Below are 20,346 nucleotides of genomic sequence, written 5' to 3' on the forward strand. Positions count from 1 at the left end.
TCTAAAAAGAAGCCCAATATCCCTTGGAATTCCGAGTTGGATGACTGTTCAAAACTTATTTTCCCAGTCAGAGCTTGTTTTTTCCGGGTTCCCAGTTGTCTTGAACTCACTGAAGTCTGAGATTTTCCTGTTCCTATTTTTTCAGTTGTTTTGAACATGGCAGAAGTCATGCAGGATTGACAGCATGGCAAATGTATTTAACATTTTCTGGCCCATGGTGTTGCATGTGAATGTTTATCCTTTTAAGCTTGGAAAAGAGACTCTTAAACCCAGACTTCACTGAATAGCAGGCTAGTGATTGCTTTGCAACGCTTACAGTTATCCACTGATTCCTTCCAAACCACTCATTGTTGAATTTCTGATTTCCAATGGCCAATGAGCACCGATACGGGGCGCAGGTAGCCAAGTGGTTAGAGTGTTGGGCCAGTAACTGAAAGGTTGCTAGATCAAATCCGCAAGCTGACAAAGTAAAAATATGTCGTTCTGCCCCTGAACAAGGCGGTTCACCCACTGTTCCTAGGCTGTCATTGTAAATAGGATTTTGTTCTTAACTGACTTCCCTAGTACAATAAAGGTACAAAAGAAAAAACAAATATATGATTTCTCTTGATATGAAAAGGATTTGCCAGTAGATTGTCGACTTGGTTCATGATGATGACTGCTTGTCTAGCTCTCTAGCTAGGATTTTGAAAGTATGATGTTGACATTTTATCTGTGGCCAATGACCTTGAGCCTTCTTGGATGGGCACTTGTAATGTAAATCTATGGCAGCACCCAAGGGGCATGAATTTTCGAGCTCTACCCGTAGATTTTGCAGTGACGTAGTGTCCCCATGAGTGACAGAACACTGAGCCAATCGCGGTGCAACTAGAGAACATTACCAACCCCTACGCTCCGTATTGTCTGCTGGCTGCCCCACCACAAAACGCACTGAGCTAGGCTGAAACACCTGCATTTTGGAGCTCTATCACTAAAGAAAGCAACAAAGAAACCATGTGTGTATATGACTTTATTAACAAATTATTACATTTTTTTAAAACATCGTTTGCAAACTTATATGTGACACGTATTCATGTCAAAATAACATGCAAATATATATATATATTTTTTTTTAGCTAAACAGGTGGGGCTCAAAACATCTGAGTGAAAATCAATGGGGGTCCCCTGTACATAATTACAAGTTTAGGTAGCTGGCCGCTAACTTACCAATCTATACTGAACAAAAGTATAAGCTCATCATGCAACAATTTCAACTATTTTACTGAGTTACAGTTCATATAAGGAAATCAGTCAATTTAAATAAATTCATTAGGCCCTAATCTATGGATTTCACATGAATGGGCAGTGGTGCGGCCATGGTGGGCCTGAGAGGGCATAGGCCCAGCCACATGGGAGCAAGGCCCACCCGATCAAATTGAGTATTTCCCCACAACAAGCTTTGTTACAGACAGATATACTCCTCAGTTTGATCAGCTGTCCGGGTGGCTGGTCTCTTACGATCCCAAGCGTTTCTCCATTGCCAAGATAATCCATCCACCTGACAGGTGTGGCATATCCAGAAGCTGATTAAACAGCACAATCATTACACAGGTGCACCTTGTGCTGGGGACAATAAAAAGGCCACTCTAAAATGTGCCGTTTTGTCACACAAAGCCACAAATGTCTCAACTTGAGGGAGCATGCAATTGGCATGCTGACTGCAGGAATATCCAACAGAACTGTTGCCAGAGAATTAAATGTTAATTTCTTTACTATAAGCCACCTCCAACATAATTTTTGAGATTTTGTCAGTATGTCCAACCGACGTCACAACCGCAGACCATGTGTAACCACGCCAGCCCAGGACCTCCACATCCGGCTTCTTCACCTGCGGGATCGTCTGAGGGGGGGGGGGGTTATTCCTTTTCTGGCTCCCAAGTGGGTGGACCACCCAGTCATGTGAAATCCATAGATTAGGGCCTAATGAATTTATTTCAATAGACTGATTTCCTTCTATGAACTGTTGTTCAGTAAAATATTTGAAATTGTTCCATGTTGCGTTTATAGTTTCTACACTTAAGAGTAAAAATATAGAGCAAAATATTTTGAGAAACTTTTTTTTTTATAGACAACTACAAACTTCAAGAGTTGGTTTGATGGGTTTATTCCAGTTGTCATCGTCCTGCTTAAATTGTATTTATTTCAAACAAATCTGACATTTTTCACATTTTACAATCATAAATAGTTAACATAAATACAATTCAACTTTCACATCAATACGTTTGAGTTCGTAATTACATAACATGATTTAATAGTGGAAGGTTTGAGTCCAGCTTATTTTTAGTTCCATTTTGACAAAAAGTTGTTTTTATAGTCATAATGCATCTTGTTTCCCAAAGTATACTGTTCACAATATTATCCACCATAGTTATTTAGTAAAGTCAATGCATATTATTGTCCACAATAATTATTTAGCTATGTCATCCATGTGAATCTAAGAAACAGTGAAAGACAGACTTGTGATTTATACATACACTGCCTTCAGAGAATATTTATATTCAAATTTGTACAAGTTAATTAGTACTGAAAAGCTGAAATGTCTCGAGTCTAATTATTCAACCCCTTTGTTATGGAAAGCTTAAGTTCAGGAGTAAAAAGTTACATGGACTCACTCTGTGTGCAATAAGTGTTTAACATGATTTTTGAATGACTCTCACATCTCTGTACCCCACACACAGAATTACCTGTAAAGTCCCTTAGTTGAGCAGTTCATTTTAAAACAGATTCAACCACAAAGACTAGGGAGATTTCAATGCCTCGACAAGAAAGGGCACTTATTGGTAGATGGGTAAAACATTTAAAAAGCAGACATGGAATATCCCTTTGAACATGGTGAACTTACTAATTACACTTTTGATGGCGTATCAACACACCCTGTCACTACAAAGATAAAGGCGTCCCTTCTAGCTCAGTTGCCGGAGAGGAAGGAAACCGCTCAGGGATCTCACCATGAGGCCAATGGTGACTCTAAAACAGTTAGAGTTTAATGGCGGTGATTGAAAGCTGAAGATGAAGCAACATTGCTAACCTAGCTGACAGAGTGAAAAGAAGGAAGCCTGTACAGAATAAAAATATTCCAGAATATGCATCCTGTTTGCAATAAGGCACTAAATACGGCCAAAAATGTGGCAAAGAACTGAATTTGGTCCTGAATACAAAGCGTTATGTTTGGGACAAATCCAACAACATATCACTGAGTACCGCTTCCTATTTTCAAGCATGGTGATTGCTTCATCATGTTATGAGTCATCGGCAAGGACTAGGGAGTTTTTTAGGATAACAAGGAAAGGGAGCTAAGCACAGAGGAAAACCTGGTTCAGTCTGCTTTCCAACCGACACTGCGAGACAAATTCACCTTTTAGTAGACAATAACCTAAAACACAAGGCCATAAATACAGTTGAAGTCAGAAGTATACACCTCAGCCAAATACATTTAAACTAAGTTTTTCACAATTCCTGACATTTAATGCTAGTAAAAATTCCCTGTATTAGATCAGTTAGGATCACCACTTTATTTTAAGAATGTGAAATGTCAGAATAATATAAGAGAGAATTATTTATTTCAGCATTTATTTATTTCATCACATTCCCAGTGGGTCAGCAGTTTACATACACTCAATTAGTATTTGGTAGCATTGCCTTTCAATTGTTTCACTTGGGTCAAACGTTTCAGGTAGCCTTCCACAAGCTTCCCACAATAAGTTGGGTGAATTTTGGCCCATTCCTTCTGACAGAGCTGGTGTAACTGAGACAGGTTTGTAGGCCTCCTTGCTTGCACACGCCTTTTCAGTTCTGCCCACAAATGTTCTATAGGATTGAGGTCAGGGCTTTGTGATGGCCACTCCAATACCTTGACTTTGTTGTCCTTAAGCCATTTTGTCACAACTTTGGAAGTATGCTTGGGGTCATTGTCCATTTTGAAGACTCATTTGCGACCAAGCTTGAACTTCCTGTCTGATGTCTTGAGATGTTGCTTCAATATATCCACATAAATTTCCTGCCTCATGATGCCATCTATTTTGTGAAGTGCACCAGGATCTCCTGCAGCAAAGCACCCCCACAACATGATGCTGCCACCCCCGTGCTTCACGGTTGGGATGGTGTTCTTCGGCTTGCAAGCCTCACCCTTTTTACTCCAAACATAACAATGGTCATTATGGCCAAACAGTTCTATTTTTGTTTCATCAGACCAGAGGACATTTCTCCAAAAAGTATGATCTTTGTCCCCATGTGCAGTTGCAAACCGTGGTCTGGCTTTTTTATGGCGGTTTTGGAGCAGTGGCTTCTTCCTTGCTGAGCAGCCTTTCAGGTTATGTCGATATAGGACTTGTTTTACTGGGGATATAGATACTTTTGTACCCGTTTCATCCAGCATCTTCACAAGGTCCTTCGCTGTTGTTCTGCGATTGAGTTGTAGTTTTCACACCAAAGTACATTAATCTCTAGGAGATAGAACGCGTCTCTGTCCTCAGCTCATCCTCTTTGACCGTGGGCGTCCTGTTGGTAATACCGGCCTGCCGGCTCGGCCCGGCCTCCCGTAAAGGGTCTGAAGAAGACCAGGAGGGCCGACCAGCAGCTGCACGGGCCGAACATGTCGTCTTCCTCCTGTTCCTTGGTCTGGGGCACAGGCAGCCTGGCCACCTGGCCCAGCAGGGTGGCGAGAGCCACGCCCACCGAGGAGGCCTTCCGGGCTGCCCAGCTGAAACAATGAAGAGGGGGAGGGTGAAAAGGTGGGGACAGTAAGAGAGAGGGGTCAGGGTGGGGAATGGGTGGGAGAGAGTGATGGAGTAGATAGGGAAGTGTGAAGAGGGGCAAAGGGTAGGACGGTTGGTCAGAGAGGAGAGGACGTGAGGAGGAAGGTATTATAGCTGCAGTAGGAAAGAGGTAAGAAAGTGGGTAGGGTAAGGGATGTGTGGATTAAAAAGTGGTAGGAAATAAGGTATGGGAGAGGATCATCAAGAATATCAAACAACATGGAGGATGTTCCATTCAGACAATCCATCCCGTTCCTCACCTTTCTGTAGTGGGCTGCAGCAGGAGGAAGACTTGTCTCGGCGACGGAGTCAGGGTCTTCTCCACCTGCTCAAGCAAGCCAACCAGCAGCTCATTGGGACTGCAAACCTGACCAATCACAGACAATAATGAAGCAGTTATTCAAATCTTAAGCCATGTATCCCAGATCTGTTTGTACTGTCTTGCCAACTCCTATGGTGGGAATACATCACAAATACAGTAGATCTGGGGCCAGGCTCGCAAACATTTACATTTTATATCCTAAAAAACAATATTAGACCAGTGTTTGGAGTAATAACTTATAATGGTTATAACATGTAGACAGACTTCCAGTAGGTGTGTGATGGCGGCGAGACGGTGATTAAGATTGTCCTCTTTCTTCAACAAAATCTTAAAACAGAGGACCCAGCAGGTTCCAGCCAATACCATAATTGTGGCCCAGAGTTTTCCCTGGTCAAATCATGTGGTCAGGAAAACCTCAGGGCCCAAACTATAAGATTTTCCACAACCAGAGAAGCGGCACAATACATCCAAATAAATACACCTGGTATTGATGTCTGGTTCAATCTTCAGCTCACCTTATTTTCCTAATCTATGACAATACGCAAAACCTGGAAAACAGAAAGGAAAACGCTGCACACTGCTTCTCATGCTCCCAGGTGATATTTATTTATAACAACGTTTTGACCCTTAGGTCTTCATCAGGCATCCTTTTTCGTAATCCTCAATCGTATAGTTGTCATGCTGGATGGCTTGCTATGGCAGATGGATAGGGAAAGAGAGAGAGAGAGAGGGTAAAAATAGAAAAAAAGCGATGGCAAGGGGGTTAGGTTGGTTTGTCCTTTACTAACGTCTTCCCCAAGCTATTGCACAGAGCACATAGGCAATACAGAGAATCCGTGCCTGGGGAGGAAGTCTGGCGCGTGAGACAAGTCATTTTACACAACGCTCGACTGGAACTAATTTGCCTGAGCGGGGACTCAAGAGTCATGATTTACACATCTCTGGACAACATCGCTAAACACTCATGTGAGGGGGAAAGATGCCTCTTGCACTGAGTTACAGTGTCTTAGATCCTAAATTAACAAGGAAGGAATGGTAAAATCCCTCAATTATTGTAATGCTTCATAATGCTACAAAGGATCTACAGGCTTATTTCCATGGTAAAGTATTACTCGATTTAATGAATTTGGGGAATTGTTCCTTACATTTCAATAATCTGAGACTGAATAAATCGCATGTGTTTTTGCTGCGTTGACTCTGATGCTTGCTGTCGGTTTATTGTAAAAATTAGCACAAAACCAAATATTTGTATAACTAAACCAAGATAGACCACAGCTTGTCGATTCCAACGGGAACAAATGAGTCATAGTGGGCATACTAGAACAAGCAAGGAGGAGGGCAGAGCCAAGCACGCTCTAGCGATATCCAATCGGCATGTTTTAGTGACAGCTGCATATTTCCGTTAGGGAACGCCTACTCTGAAGTGCGCGTGTGCAATAACTCACTTCGCCTTTGCACTCCTAAACAGCGCGATTTAATAAAAAACACTTTTGCAAAGGGTGAAGTCTACAAAACGTAGTCCGTTCTGTTCATAACAGATTTTAGTTTTGGGAACCGAAAACTGTATTGACACCAAATGTTTAGTTGATGAGAAGATTTGCAGAATGCCGGCCAAAATCCATCTCGTTCTATCGTCTCCCACTGCCCACCAGTGGACTTCCACTCACTACCATATTTGGTAGTTAGTGGAAACGCCAACCGGATGCTTCACATTAATACATCCAGAGAAATATCTGTCTCATTGTTCTATCTGTGACAAAACATTTTACCAGCATGGAGAACGAGCCACGAAAAAGAGTCGCTCGCTCTTCAAAACCAGGCAAAAGGGGTTTGTTTTTATAAGATATCATCAGACCGGTATTAACACTGTTTAGATATTGTTGGGTCTCTGTGGGTCCTCAAAAAGTGATGGAAACGAAGCTATCGTTCTTTCAACTAACGTTTCGGTTGTGTTTACGTAGCTCTAGCTAATTTAGCTAGCAAGCTGCAAATGCAACCATAGCACAACGTTAACTGGCTAACGTTACTTTTATGGGTAAATTACAGTATACAGCCAACTTCCTTATATGAGCACTGACACCTAATTTCACTTATTTGACAGATGGGAAGAGTGTCAAAGAAGCACAGGCCGCTGCAGAGGAAGCAAGAAGGTATTTAACGTGAGCCTGGGTACCAGTCTCTTATGCTAGTTACAGTGCCTTCAGAAAGTATTCATACCCCTTGACTTATTCCACATTTTGTTGTGTTACAGCCTAAATTTAAAATGGATTAAATATGTTTTTCTTATCAATCATCTACACACTACTGCATAATGACAAAGTCAAAACATGTTTGTTTTTTTACATTTTGTCAATTGTTTGAAAATAAAATACAGAAATATCTGTATATAAGTATTCCCACCCCCGAGTCAATACACATTAGAATCACCTTTGGCAACAATTACAGCTGTGAGTCTTTCTGGGTAAGTCTCTAAGAGCTTTGCACACCTGGATTGTACGATATTTGCACATTATTCTTAAAAAAATTGTTCAAGCTCTGTCAAGTTGGTTGTTGATAATTGCTAAACAACCATTTTCAAGCAGATTTATGTAAACTGTAACTAGGCCACTGAAGGACATTCAATGTCATCTTGGTAAGTGTTCCAGTGTGTATTTGACGTTGTGTTTTAGGTTAAAGTCCTGCTGGAAGGTGAATTTGTTCCCAGTGTCTGCTAGAAAGTAGACTGAACCAGGTTTTCCTTTAGGATTTTGCCTGTGCTTAGCACTATTGCAATTCCCCTTCTTGATTTTATTTTTGTACTTTTTACCCCTTTTTCTCCCCAATTTTCGTGATATCCAATTGGTAGATACAGTCTTGTCCCATCGCTGCAACTCCTCTATGGACTCGGGAGATGCGAAGGTCGAGAGCCATGCGTCCTCCGCAACTGCTTCTTGACACACTAATCACTTAACCCAGAAGACCAATGTGCACCAATGTGTTGGAGGAAACACCGTCCAGCTGGTGACCGAAGTCAGCTTGCAGGTGCCCGGCCGGTCTTAGACCGCTGCGCCACTCAGGAGGCAGTTTGTCCTTATTTTGAATTGAAGCTATACAGAGTTGGTTAGAATTCCAATTTTATACTCCCAGAAGAGGCAGCATCTGTATTAGAGGTCGACCAATTATGATTTTTCAACGGCGATAGCGATTTATTGGAGGACCAAAAAAAAGCAGATACCGATTAATTTACAACAATACAATTACAACAATACTGAATGAACACTTATTTTAACTTAATATAATACATCAATAAAATCAATTTAGCCTCCAATAAATAATGAAACATTTTCAATTTGGTTTAAATAATGCAAAAACAAAGTGTTGGAGAATAAAGTAAAAGTGCAATATGTGCCATGTAAGAAAGCTAACATTTAAGTTCCTTGAGTCTTCAATATTCCCAGGTAAGAAGTTTTAGGTTGTAGTTATTATAGGAATTATAGGACTATTTCTCTCTCCACGATTTGTATTTCATATATCTTTGACTATTGGATGTTCTTATAGGCACTTTAGTATTGCCAGTGTAACAGTATAGCTTCCATCCCTCTCCTCGCCTGGGCTCGAACCAGAAACACATCGACAACAGCCACCCTCGAAGCAGCATTTCCCATGCAGAGCAAGGGGAACAACTACTCCAAGTCTCAGAGTGAGTGACGTTTGAAACGCTATTAGCGCGCACCCCGCCATTTCACATCAGTTACACCAGCCTAATCTTGGGAGTTGATAGGCTTGAAGTCATAAACAGCTCAATGCGTGAAGAATTGCGAAAAGCTGCTGGCAAAACGCACGAAAGTGCTGTTTGAATGAATGCTTACGAGCCTGCTGGTGCCTACCATCGCTCAGTCAGACTGCTCTATCAAATCATAGACTTAATTATAACATAATAACACACAGAAATGCAAGCCTTGGGTCATTAATATGGTCGAATCCGGAAACTATAATTTCGAAAACAAAACGTTTATTCTTTCAGTGAAATACGGAACCGTTACGTATTTTATCTAACGGATGGCATCCCTAAGTCTAAATATTGCTATTACATTGCACAACCTTCAATGTTATGTCATAATTACGTAAAATTCTGGCAAATTAGTTCGCAATGAGCTAGGCGGCCCAAACTGTTGCACATACCCTGACTCTGCGTGCAATGAACGCAAGAAAAGTGACACAATTTCACCTGGTTAATATTAGAGGTCGACCGATTAATCGGAATGGCCGATTAATTAGGGCCGATTTCAAGTTTTCATAACATTCCAAAATCGGTATTTTTGGGCGCCGATTTTATTTATTTAAAAATAAAAAAATTATACCTTTATTTAACTAGGCAAGTCAGTTAAGAACACATTATTATTTTCAATGACGGCCTAGGAACGGTGGGTTAACTGCCTCGTTCAGGGACAGAACGACAGATTTTCACCTTGTCAGCTCGGGGGATCCAATCTTGTAACCTTACAGTTAACTACTCCAACGCAATAACGAACTGCCTCTCTCTCATTGCACTCCACAAGGAGACTGCCTGTTACGCGAATGCAGTAAGCCAAGGTAAGTTGCTAGCTAGCATTAAACTTATCTTATAAAAAACAATCAATCATAATCAATAGTTAACTACACATGGTTGTTGATATTACTAGATATTATCTAGCGTGTCCTGCGTTGCATATAATCTGACTGAGCATTCAAGCATACAAGTATCTAAGTATCTGACTGAGCTGTGGTAGGCAGAAGCAGGCGAGTAAACATTCATTCAAACAGCACTTTCATGCATTTTGCCAGCAGCTCTTCGTTGTGCGTCAAGCATTGCTCTGTTTATGACTTCAAGCCTATTAACTCCCGAGATGAGGCTGGTGTAACCGAAGTGAAATGGCTAGCTAGTTAGCGCGTGCTAATAGTGTTTTAAACGTCACTCGCTCTGAGCCTTCTAGTAGTTGTTCCCCTTGCTCTGCATGGGTAACACTGCTTCGATGATGGCTGTTGTCGTTGTGTTGCTCGTTCGAGCCCAGGGAGGAGCGAGGAGAGGGACGGAAGCTATACTGTTACACTGGCAATACTAAAGTGCCTATAAGAACATCTAATAGTCAAAGGTATATGAAATACAAATGGTATAGAGGGAAATAGTCCTATAATCACTATAATTACTACAACCTAAAACTTCTTACCTGGGAATATTGAAGACTCATGTTAAAAGGAACCACCAGCTTTCATATGTTCTCATGTTCTGAGCAAGGAACTGAAACGTTAGCTTTCTTACATAGAACATTTTGCACTTTTACTTTCTTCTCCAACACTTTGTTTTTGCATTATTTAAACCAAATTGAACATGTTTCATTATTTACTTGAGGCTAAATTGATTTTATTGATGTATTATATTAAGTTAAAATAAGTGTTCATTCAGTGTTGTTGTAATTGTCATTATTACATATACATTTTTTTAATCGGCCGATTAATCGGCATCAGCTTTTTTGGTCCTCCAATAATCGGAATCGGTATCGGCTTTTTTGGCCCTCCAATAATCGGTATCGGTATCGGCGTTGAAAAATCATAATCGGTCGACCTCTGGTTATTATTGCCTGATTTCCGATTGTTATGAAAACTTGAAATCGGACCTAATTAATCGGCCATTCCGATTAATCGGTCTAACTCTAATCTGTATTACAGCAAATAATATGGCTAAACTCCGATGTACTGATAAAGGATAAACCAATTGTCTTGGAGAGAATGTATAAAAAAGGTATCATGTTTATGAATGACATTGTAAACAACTAGGGTAGAATTATGTCATGCAACCAATTCATTCAGGTGTATGGAAATGTATGCTCAATTCAAAATTATAACCAACTCATTGCTGTCACAAAAATGGAAAAGGCAATTACTTAGAAAAAGGAATTAATTAGTTTGTCTGCAACCAATATTTCTTTAAATAAATGGCTTAAAATGACTAATATAAATCGTAAAATGTATCAGTTTCACTTACGGTCTAGAGGGTTAACAACTATGCCACATAAAATTCAAGATAGTTGCCCCAATACCATGGCATCGGGTTTATGAACTGATATACAAAGCAACAACCGATGAATCAATTCACTCTTTTCATTTTAAGCTATTATATGACATTTTCACTACAAAAATAATGCTCAGTATATGGGGTGTTCAACAGTCAGACCGGTGCAGAGTCTGCCTTGTGGAACCAGAATCAATAGAGCATCTCTTTTGGTACTGTCCATCGCTGGCTTGTTTTTGGAGTCAGGTCCAGGAATGGTTGTTATGCCATAATATCAGGGTGTGGTTGGACCTGCAAACTGTATTGCTGGGGGAGTTGAACGACCACAGTCAGTCAACAAGAGATATTGTGCTCTTGGGTAAAAAAAAATATAGATTTTTGGGGCAATTTCGGGCAGACATGTTGCAGATGGGGAGGTTCTAGTCCCTAATGAGACACCGTGATATAATGGAGGGATGTATTGCAGAAGGAAATGGTAGAATGATGATTTACTGGGAAAGATGGGTTGATCTGTGGCTGTCTGACGGGTGGAATTGATATACACGTGTAAAAAATGTTGAGGTCCTCCAATCAGGGGTGAGCATGAGATTGTTGTATGTTTTGCTTTTCGTTATTTACAGTGCATTCAGAAAGTATTCAGACCCCTTGACTTTTTCCACATTTTGTTACGTTACAGCCTTAATCTAAAATGTATGAAATTGTTTTTTTTCCCTCGTCAATCTACACACAATACCCCATAATGGTTAAACAGGTTTTTAGAAATGTTTGCACATCTGAAATATCACATTCACATACATACATTTTCAGACCCTTTACTCAGTACTTTGTTGAGGCACTTTTGGCAGTGATTACAGCCTCAAGTCTTCTTGGGTATGATGCTACAAGCTTGGCACACCCGTATTTGGAGAGTTTCTCATATTCTTCTCTGCAGATCCTCTCAAGGTCTGTCACTGCACAGCTATTTTCAGGTCTCCAGAGATGTTCGATCGGGTTCAAGTCCGGGCTCTGGCTGGGCCACTCAAGGACTTTCAGAGACTTGTCCCGAAGTCACTCCTGCGTTGTCTTTGCTGTGTGCTTAGGGTCGTTGTCCTGTTGGAAGTTGAACCTTCTTCCCAGTCTGAAGTCCTGTACGCTCTGGATCAGGTTTTCATCAAGGATCTCTCTGTACATTGCTGCGTTAATCTTTCTCTCGATACTGACTAGTCTCACAGTCCCTGAAAAACATCCCCACGGCATAATGCTTCCACCAACATGCTTCACCGTAGGGATGGTGCCAGGTTTCCTCCAGACGTGAGGCTTGGCTTTCAGGCCAAAGAGTTCAATCTTGGTTTCATCAGACCAGTGAGTCTTGTTTCACATGGTCTGAGAGTCCTTTAGGTGCCTTTTGGCAAACTCCAAGTGAGCTGTCATGTGCCTTTTACTGAGGAGTGGCTTCTGTCTGGCCACTTTACCATACATGTCTGATTGGTGGGGTGCTGCAGAGATGGTTGTCCTTCTGGAAGGTTCTCCCATCTCCACAGAGGATCTCTGGAGCTCTGTCAGAGTGGCCATCGGGTTCTTGGTCACCTCCCTGACCAAGGCCCTTCTCCCCGATTGCTCAGTTTGACTGGGCTGACAGCTCTAGGAAGAGTCTTGGTGCTTCCAAACTTCTTCCATTTAAGAATGATGGAGGCCACTGTGTTCTTGGGGACCTTCAATGATGCAGACATGTTTTGGTATCATTCCCTAGATCCAGCAATGTCCCTAGTCCTTGCCGATGACAAGCATACCGATAACATGATGCATCCACCACTATGCTTGAAAATATGAAGTGGTACTCTGTAATGTGTTGTATTGGATTTGCCCCAAACATAACACTTTGTATTCAGGACAAGAACTTAATTGCTTTGTCACATTTTTTGCAGTATTACTTTAGTGCCTTGTTGCAAACAGGTTGCATGTTTTGGAATATTTTTATTCTGTACAGGCTTCCTTTTCACTCTGTCAATTAGGTTAATATTGTGAAGTAACTACAATGTTGTTAATCCGTTCTCTCCTCTCACAGCCATTAAACTCTGTAACTGTTTTAAAGTCACCATTGGCCTCATGGTGAAATCCCTGAGCGGTTTCCTTCCTCTCAGGCAACTGAGTTAAGAAGGACGCCTGTATCTTTGTAGTGACTGTGTATTGATACACCATCCAAAGTGTAATTAATAACTTCACCGTGTTCAAAGAGATATTTAATGTCTGCTTTTAAATTTTTTTAACCATTAACCAGTAGGTGCCTTTTTTGTGGATGCATTGGAAAACCTCCCTGGTCTTTGTGGTTGAATCTGTGTTTGAAATGAACTGCTCTAATGAGGGACCTTACAGGTTATTGTATGTTTGGGGTACTGAGATGAGGTAGTCATTCAAAAAGCATGTTAAACACTATTATTGCACAGTTAGTCCATCTAATTTATTATGCAAATGTTTACTCCTGAACTTATTTAGGCTTGTGATAACAAAGGGGTGGAATACTTATTGACTCAAGACATTTTCATCTTTTAATTTGTAAACATTTCTAAAAACATATTTTCACTTTGACAGGACACAATCACAATTGTACTTATTTTACGTTTAGGCTGTAACACAACAAAACATGGGGGGGGGGGGAGCGTGTGAGTACTTTCTGAAGACACTGAACAAACCACGCCTTGTCATGCCAAACAATTTGTCAATATGACACGAGTACAAGGAGTGGAATGTTAGCGCAAAACGGGTCTGGATTTCAGGCCAATGTGACAGTGGTTCCCAAACATATGAAGGTTGCTGTTGTCTTCATATTTTGGGGGGTTGAATACCATTACCAGTGTTGCTGGACTCCCATTTGTGAGCAGTGTTTGTCTCTGATATGGTCATACCCCCCCCCAATGCGTCTCTCTGACTGTGGCGCTGACCGCGTAGAACCACTGTCTCCCTAAACCCAGGAGAGAGGCAGTGAGGGAGACCCTGAGAGAGAAGCTGGATCTGGAGAAGAGGGCTCTGCAGGTGGTGGAGCGTCTCTTGGAGGACAGCGTAGCAGACGACTTCCTGGTTGACTGTGTGAGTACCATGGAGGTCAATACGCTGTCTACCTCCTATGGTCAATGCTGCAGGGCGAGCCGTGGGTAAGACGGTGACCGCGAATGAATGAAGCACGCAGAGTTGGAGCGGTTCCAGTCTTGTAAATTAGAAGAGGATCTGTGACCTCGTGGAAAGATTCAGTCACTGTCCATAGATATCAGTTGGTGGAGGAGCACGGCATTGTTATTTTGAGGTGGTGTGGGGCATCTGCCATGTGTTCATGATGTTCCTTTCAATGTCTGATTTGCAGGCAAGGTTGATCACTACTGCCAATTACAAAGACACAGTTGAGGAGAGGTCCATTGTGAAGCTGTGCGGTTATCCTGTCTGTTCAAACAAACTGGGCAAGGTAAGGATTTGTGTATTTCTAAAGGGCTTTACTTTTTTACTTGCCTTCCAGTTCATGATTGGTCAAAAGGTATAATTTTTTTTTTTTTTTTTTACTAGGTCTCCACTCAACAGTTCAAAATTTCCACCAAAACCAATAAAGTCTATGACATCACGGAACGCAAGGTAAGTGCTCAGTCAGACACAGAGTCAGATACTTTGCTGTGTTGTGCCCAGCACTGCGAAAGAACGTGACTGACGTAAGACCGAAACGCGGCCCTTTCCCTCTCTGACCTAGAGCTTCTGCAGTAACTTCTGCTACAAAGCCTCCAAGTCCTTTGAGCTGCAGATATCAAAGAGCCCTCTGTGGCTGAGGCAGCACGAGAGGTAAGCCTGCACTGTTTTACTTCAGCACTGATATATATATATATGCTGAGGTAGGCAGCCATTTTTCTTTAGGTCCAAATTTGACCTAAATGTTAACTCCTCTCGTCATTTTCAGCCCCCCAGATGTGAAATTAATGAAGAAAGGAGATGGGTAAGTACACAACTTTTTCCCACAATGTCATTCAGTCTGGATGAATTGATACGATGTGGAGCTGTCATTCAACTGATTTAGAAGGTTTGGATGGATGGATAGGTATCGATCTATTTATCAAATCCATTCCTCAATCATTTACGGCATAAAAATGTAGTAATTCGCAGACTGTGAACATCCTTTTTTTTTTTAACTACGGAACCATTGATATATCGATTGAGTGATTTGCTTGACTGACTGACTTCCCCTGGATTCCCTCCCCCTCTGTTTAGCGGTAGCACCGGAGAGGAGGTGAGGCTGGCTGAGAGGCGTCTCAGAGAGGTCGATGTGGAGAACCCCCTTCCCTTGGACTCCGTGTCCCCAGAGGACCCCAGGCGCTCCCCTACAGCCGGCCACAGCGACGACAGCGACGCAGAACACGACTTTGTCTCAAGCGTGGTCTCCCAGCGACGGGGACCCAGGGTGCACTGGGGCGATCTGCCCAAGCGCACCGCCGAAGGGGAGGGTAGGGAACCTGGAGAGGGGGAGGACAGGGAGAGAAGGTCGGGAGGGAAGGACACAACGGTGCCCAAGCAAATACAAACAAACGAGGCGGAAGACAAGGAGGAGAATACAGAAGAATCACAGAAAGCACAAAGGAAGCCAAGCAATGGGACAGATGGACGCCAACAGCACACCACAGATACGAACCACCAGAGTGAGCAGCAATCTTTCCTGGGAGAGAGAGGGTCGCCAGAGGGCCAGTCTATGGAGGAAGCTGCAGAGCTATTGAGCCAAGTTACAATACAGGATCGAGACCCAGCCACAGCTACGTCTTCTGCACTAACAGCCTACAGTGTACAGAATCAAGAACCAGCTCCAAACCCCAGTCCACAGGGGGACCCAGCACAGCCCACCCAGCCTGGCATCAACATCACACAGGTGGGCATGAGCAGAAGGGGAGCCCAGGGGCTCCGGGGGCTCCTCAAGGGCCACGAAGCCGGGACTAAACCTGTCTCGGTCCGGCTGAACCTTCTAGAAGGCCTAAGGAGGACCTTCACTGAATGGATGACTGAGGAGACTATGAAGTTCCTATATGGCCCAGACCACTTTAGTAAAACACTGATAGAAACAAAGAAGGAGGAGGAAGAAGAGCTAGATGAAGATGACTTGGAGGACATTGTGAAGGATGGTGGGGAGGGACGTGAGACTGACTCCCAAGGGGGTCCAGGAAGGCCCTTGGCCCCGGCCCCAGACTACGACACCCTACGCAGGGAGACAGAGGAGATGGGGCTGAGGGTGAGGGAGTTCTACGAAGGGACGAAGGAAGTCCAGCGGGTGTCAGGGAAACAACATGCCAGAGGCGGCGACTCAGAGGTGAGTGGGGCAGGAGTGTATTGTAGCAACTGCCAGTGTCCAGATGAGGGAACTCTGTATAAGCATTGGAGAGATGTGACATGAAACTCCTGTCTGTCGTCCTGTCTATCGTCCTGTCTCTCTCCCTGTCTCTCTCCCTGTCTCTGTGTGTCTGTCTGTCTCACTCACTCATTGTATTCCTGTCCTCCTCTCCAGAACCAGGGTGGGGCACTCCCGTTGGTTGACTCCCATGCCCAGCACCTCATCCAGAAACGGATTACAGTGGAGAAGCTCACTAAAGGGTGTGTGTGTGTGTGTGTGTGTGTATAAAAACACTGCAACGGTTTTCAAAGTACAAAGAACTGGGTTTCTGCGATGAATATATGGTCACCCGATGTGCTGACAATTGACAAACAGCAATATTACAGAAGCATTGAAGAGGACTAGCTCAGTCTTTAAACTTGGTGAATTTAACTTAGCGTCTTCTCATATGAAGAAAGTAAACAAAGTTGTTCTGTCTGTTTCTCTTTGCGGTCCGAAGCCTGAGAGACATCGTGGGTCCTCTGCGTCTCACCATGACTGACGTCTCCAGTGACCTCAACAGGCTGGTCAGAACCTTCAGGTCAGCGCCAGTGTGACCTTTTTAACACACCTTCTACAACGTCCCCAGACTGCGTCTGGGAGACTGGAACGTTGTACAGTCAGTATTTTACCTGGGCATGTATTCATAAACCGTAACAAAGTAAAAGTGCTGATCTAGGATCAGTTTTGCTCTTTTAGATCATAATGAATAAGATGATGTGACAGGTGGGGGGGGGGGGGGGGGGGGGGGGGGGGGGGGGCTGTTCCTAGATCAGCACTCCTACTATGAGACACTGTAAGTACGGTATTTATGGAGAAGTAATGTGGTATCAAGGCTTCCACGAACTGCGTGGACTTTCTGGGGAGCTCCAAACGGGCCAGAAATGAACTCCGCTCCTGTCGTGGGCACTAACTAGGGTCGGATTGGCTGATTTTTAGGTGCAGTCAACAGGAAGCAGTGATTGGCAGAGTGCTATTGACTTCCTCTAGCTCAGAGGTTTTTGTCTTTTTGAATAGCATACCACTTGTCACACCTTTAGTAAGATGCCTGTTTCCAGGAATTCACCACTAGCTCCTGAGTCCTGCAGGCCCCCTGAGCTCCAACAACAAACTGTCATATCGAACAACTATAATTGTTTTGTCTGTATGATTTTGTCTCTGACATATGGTTGGACTGGTGATTTGGACTGCCAAGTTGAAGGAAAGGCCAGATATTTCTCGACTTTGTTTTTATTTTATTTAATGGAGAATCATAGTGTTGTCAGGCCTAATGGCAGTACTCATTTCTTTCAGCTTCTCAAAACCTGTGCTGTTTTATAGATTATTTATTTTACTATATTGTCTCTTTTATTTCCATGGCAGGTTTACAAACACCAACATCATCCACAAAGGCCCAGAGTGGACCCTGATTGCAGTGGTGCTCCTCCATTTGTAAGTGCTTCTTCCCGTGTTTGTCCTGTTGCAGGAACAGCTGGAGAGCCTAGGATCAGTACAGAGGAAACCAGGGAGGGAGAGAGAAATCCCTGAAGGAACACCCTCTCAACAAACTCTACCTAGAGGGATTTATCTCTGTGTGTGTGTGCCCGGGGTGCACTGCAGAGAAGTGTGTGTGTGTGTGTGTGTGTGTTATTTTGGATGTCCTCTTTGATAGATCGCAAACAAACTGGAAGTCAACCTGTTAAACTATGATTTCATTTATCAACATATGCAGAGAATGTGTACATTATTCTGAAAAACGCATACACAGGCCCTCATAGATGCAGCAAAGCAAAGGTTTACGTGTGTGTGCGCCTGCATGTTTATGGTGGTCTTTGATATTTACACACACAGTGCGGTATACAGTATATGGTTTGTGTGTGTGGCATCTCCAATCTACAGTGTTTGCGTTCCCTTGCGTTGTGTGCCCTGTGCCAGATGGCGTGTGTGTGTGTGTGTGCGCCACTTCCCCGGGCAGGGCGTTAGCAGGCGCTGTGTGGGACAGTTCCATGCTGCTCCCGTTTGTGTACACACAGACACCTCTCTGCCTTACCTCATCCACCTGATTTCCCCCCCAGCCAGGGACCACACACACAGGCAGGCCCTGGGAAACATTCCACCCCATCCCTAGCAGACCCACTGTGTGCACCCCCCCAGAGATGAGAGATTTTATAGCCTTGATTTTATAGAGGTCAAAATAAATGGGGGGGGGGACTGCCGTCTCTATCTAATATTACCTGATCTACTAAAGTGGTCTTGATCCAGTCCTGTAGTCGCTGACTAGTAAAGCAACACGCTCTATCGAGTAAGATGCTGACGAAACTGACGGCTCTCACAACGATTTGAAAGTGGCGCTGCTCTCAGGCGCAGTTTGGTTGACTGACTCACAATCTCTGTTACTTAGCCCTGAGCATTCAGACGCGGTCGTAATAAGACGCCTACGAGAGAGACTCTTATGAACACGTCTTGCGTTGCGCTATAAGCTCACCGTAAAGCATTATACCTGTTCACAAGGCAATGCGGTGGATTTCCAGTCGCTCCCAAATCCTGGTCAATGTGCCCTTAAACTTTGAAAAACGTGCATTTCGCTGTTGATGAGATTTCTGAAATGGTCAAGTTAGCCGTTACTGCCATCTAGAATTATTGTACTTATTACTTCTTTACTACAGAGGCCTTCGTTTTTTTTCCCTGACCGTGTTGTTTGTTTTGCAGGTTATCAGAGGTATCCCCAGTGGTGCGGGAGGCCCTGGAGAGGCCAGCCTCAGTCGATTACCTCTCTACTCTGATGCAGGAGCTCCCACTGCTGGACCGGGACCTGCAGAGCCTGGTCCAGCTACTCAGAACCGCAGAGCTCTGTCCACACGAGCACACAGAGAAACGGCAGACAAATCACTGAAAGTCTATTCTTCTTCTGGACAACATTGTCCCCTATTATAAGAACTGTGGGGGAAGGGGAGTCAGTCCGGTTATCCTTTATATTTATTTTGGTTGCTTTTTCGGTTTTCTATTTGTTGGTTGATTGTGTTCTGTTATTGAAAATTAAGAGTCAAATAATGACTCGTCTTCTCTCGGGCAATGTACATACAGTGCTTGATGTTGTAGTTCCCTAAAATGAAGACTGTGTAGGCATACCGTATCACTGACAAGACTTGTTTTCAAACATAAATTCTTACACTAGTGCATAGTTGAGTGAATCTTTTGATACAGTGAATCTGATGCTGTAAATGTCTAAATCAAATATTTAAAGTTTACACGCCTCCAATGTTTAACCCTGTGCAACCAAATAAAATCACACTCAGGTTTTACACTTTGTCTAAAAACGTCATGTGTTGTCGACTATGTTGCCTAACTGTAAGAGGATGGTGCAATAAAAGTGATGCTGTTTCTCCCAACTTCCTTAACATGAAGTTTATGGCAGTGTAATGTCATTTGTTCCAAGTGTGTTAAAGCGTGTGTCTGATAATATTTGGTTTGGACCAGGTAGCCGCACGAATGGGAAATGAGCGTGACTAATTGTATTTGATTCAAACATTTTAGGATCATACAGATAAAGCCTAGTAGTTCTGAAGCATTTTGCTTGTAGGCCTTGAGTAAAAATGTTAATTTTGTGGGTGTGAGTATATTCATTTTTTTTCCCTTGCTCATTTCAAGAACGTGTTGATACAGAAGGTTTAAACAATTGACAATTCCACTGCACCACCTTCATTCAACTCACTGACAGGCCTACTATTCATTAAGAATATATTTTAGCATGTTTGGTTTAGATTCCTGCACTTTAGAACTTAAGCCTTTATCTTTACAAAAGATAAGGGGCCATTAAAAATGTATATTGGATTTTGTTAAATTATAACTGTCACACTAT

The 20,346-nt window shown here is 42.9% G+C and overlaps 2 protein-coding genes across 9 annotated transcripts; one reads left to right on the forward strand and one right to left on the reverse strand.

The window, feature by feature from the left end:
- Nucleotides 1–2,127: 2,127 nt before the first annotated feature.
- On the reverse strand, nt 2,128–5,481 carry LOC110530097 (glomulin-like). The gene is made up of 3 exons (XM_090183056.1): nt 5,380–5,481; nt 5,054–5,160; nt 2,128–4,738 (listed from the first exon to the last, which is right to left on the reverse strand). The coding sequence occupies exons 1-3, from the start codon at nt 5,479–5,481 to the stop codon at nt 4,513–4,515; spliced, it is 435 nt and encodes a 144-aa protein (XP_090039182.1). The 3' UTR covers nt 2,128–4,512.
- Nucleotides 5,482–5,767: 286 nt separating this feature from the next.
- Nucleotides 5,768–19,891, forward strand: rpap2 (RNA polymerase II associated protein 2). Of its 8 annotated transcripts, none has more exons than XM_021612905.3 (12): nt 5,768–6,215; nt 7,217–7,265; nt 14,092–14,206; nt 14,478–14,576; nt 14,675–14,740; nt 14,853–14,941; nt 15,057–15,092; nt 15,365–16,448; nt 16,644–16,729; nt 16,969–17,049; nt 17,871–17,939; nt 19,197–19,891. In XM_021612905.3, exons 1-12 carry the CDS (start codon nt 6,173–6,175, stop codon nt 19,378–19,380), a joined length of 2,001 nt encoding a protein of 666 aa, XP_021468580.2. In that variant the 5' UTR covers nt 5,768–6,172; the 3' UTR covers nt 19,381–19,891. The 8 variants fall into 8 exon arrangements, with proteins under 8 accessions (XP_021468580.2, XP_090038100.1, XP_090038102.1 ...); XM_090181974.1 differs by having other exon boundaries at nt 5,946–6,215; nt 14,069–14,206; XM_021612904.3 differs by having other exon boundaries at nt 5,984–6,215; nt 7,217–7,274.
- Nucleotides 19,892–20,346: the final 455 nt, after the last annotated feature.

The sequence above is a fragment of the Oncorhynchus mykiss genome, chromosome 8 (genome assembly GCF_057628025.1).
Source record: "Oncorhynchus mykiss isolate SJ-2025 chromosome 8, ASM5762802v1, whole genome shotgun sequence".
NCBI lineage: Eukaryota > Metazoa > Chordata > Actinopteri > Salmoniformes > Salmonidae > Oncorhynchus > Oncorhynchus mykiss.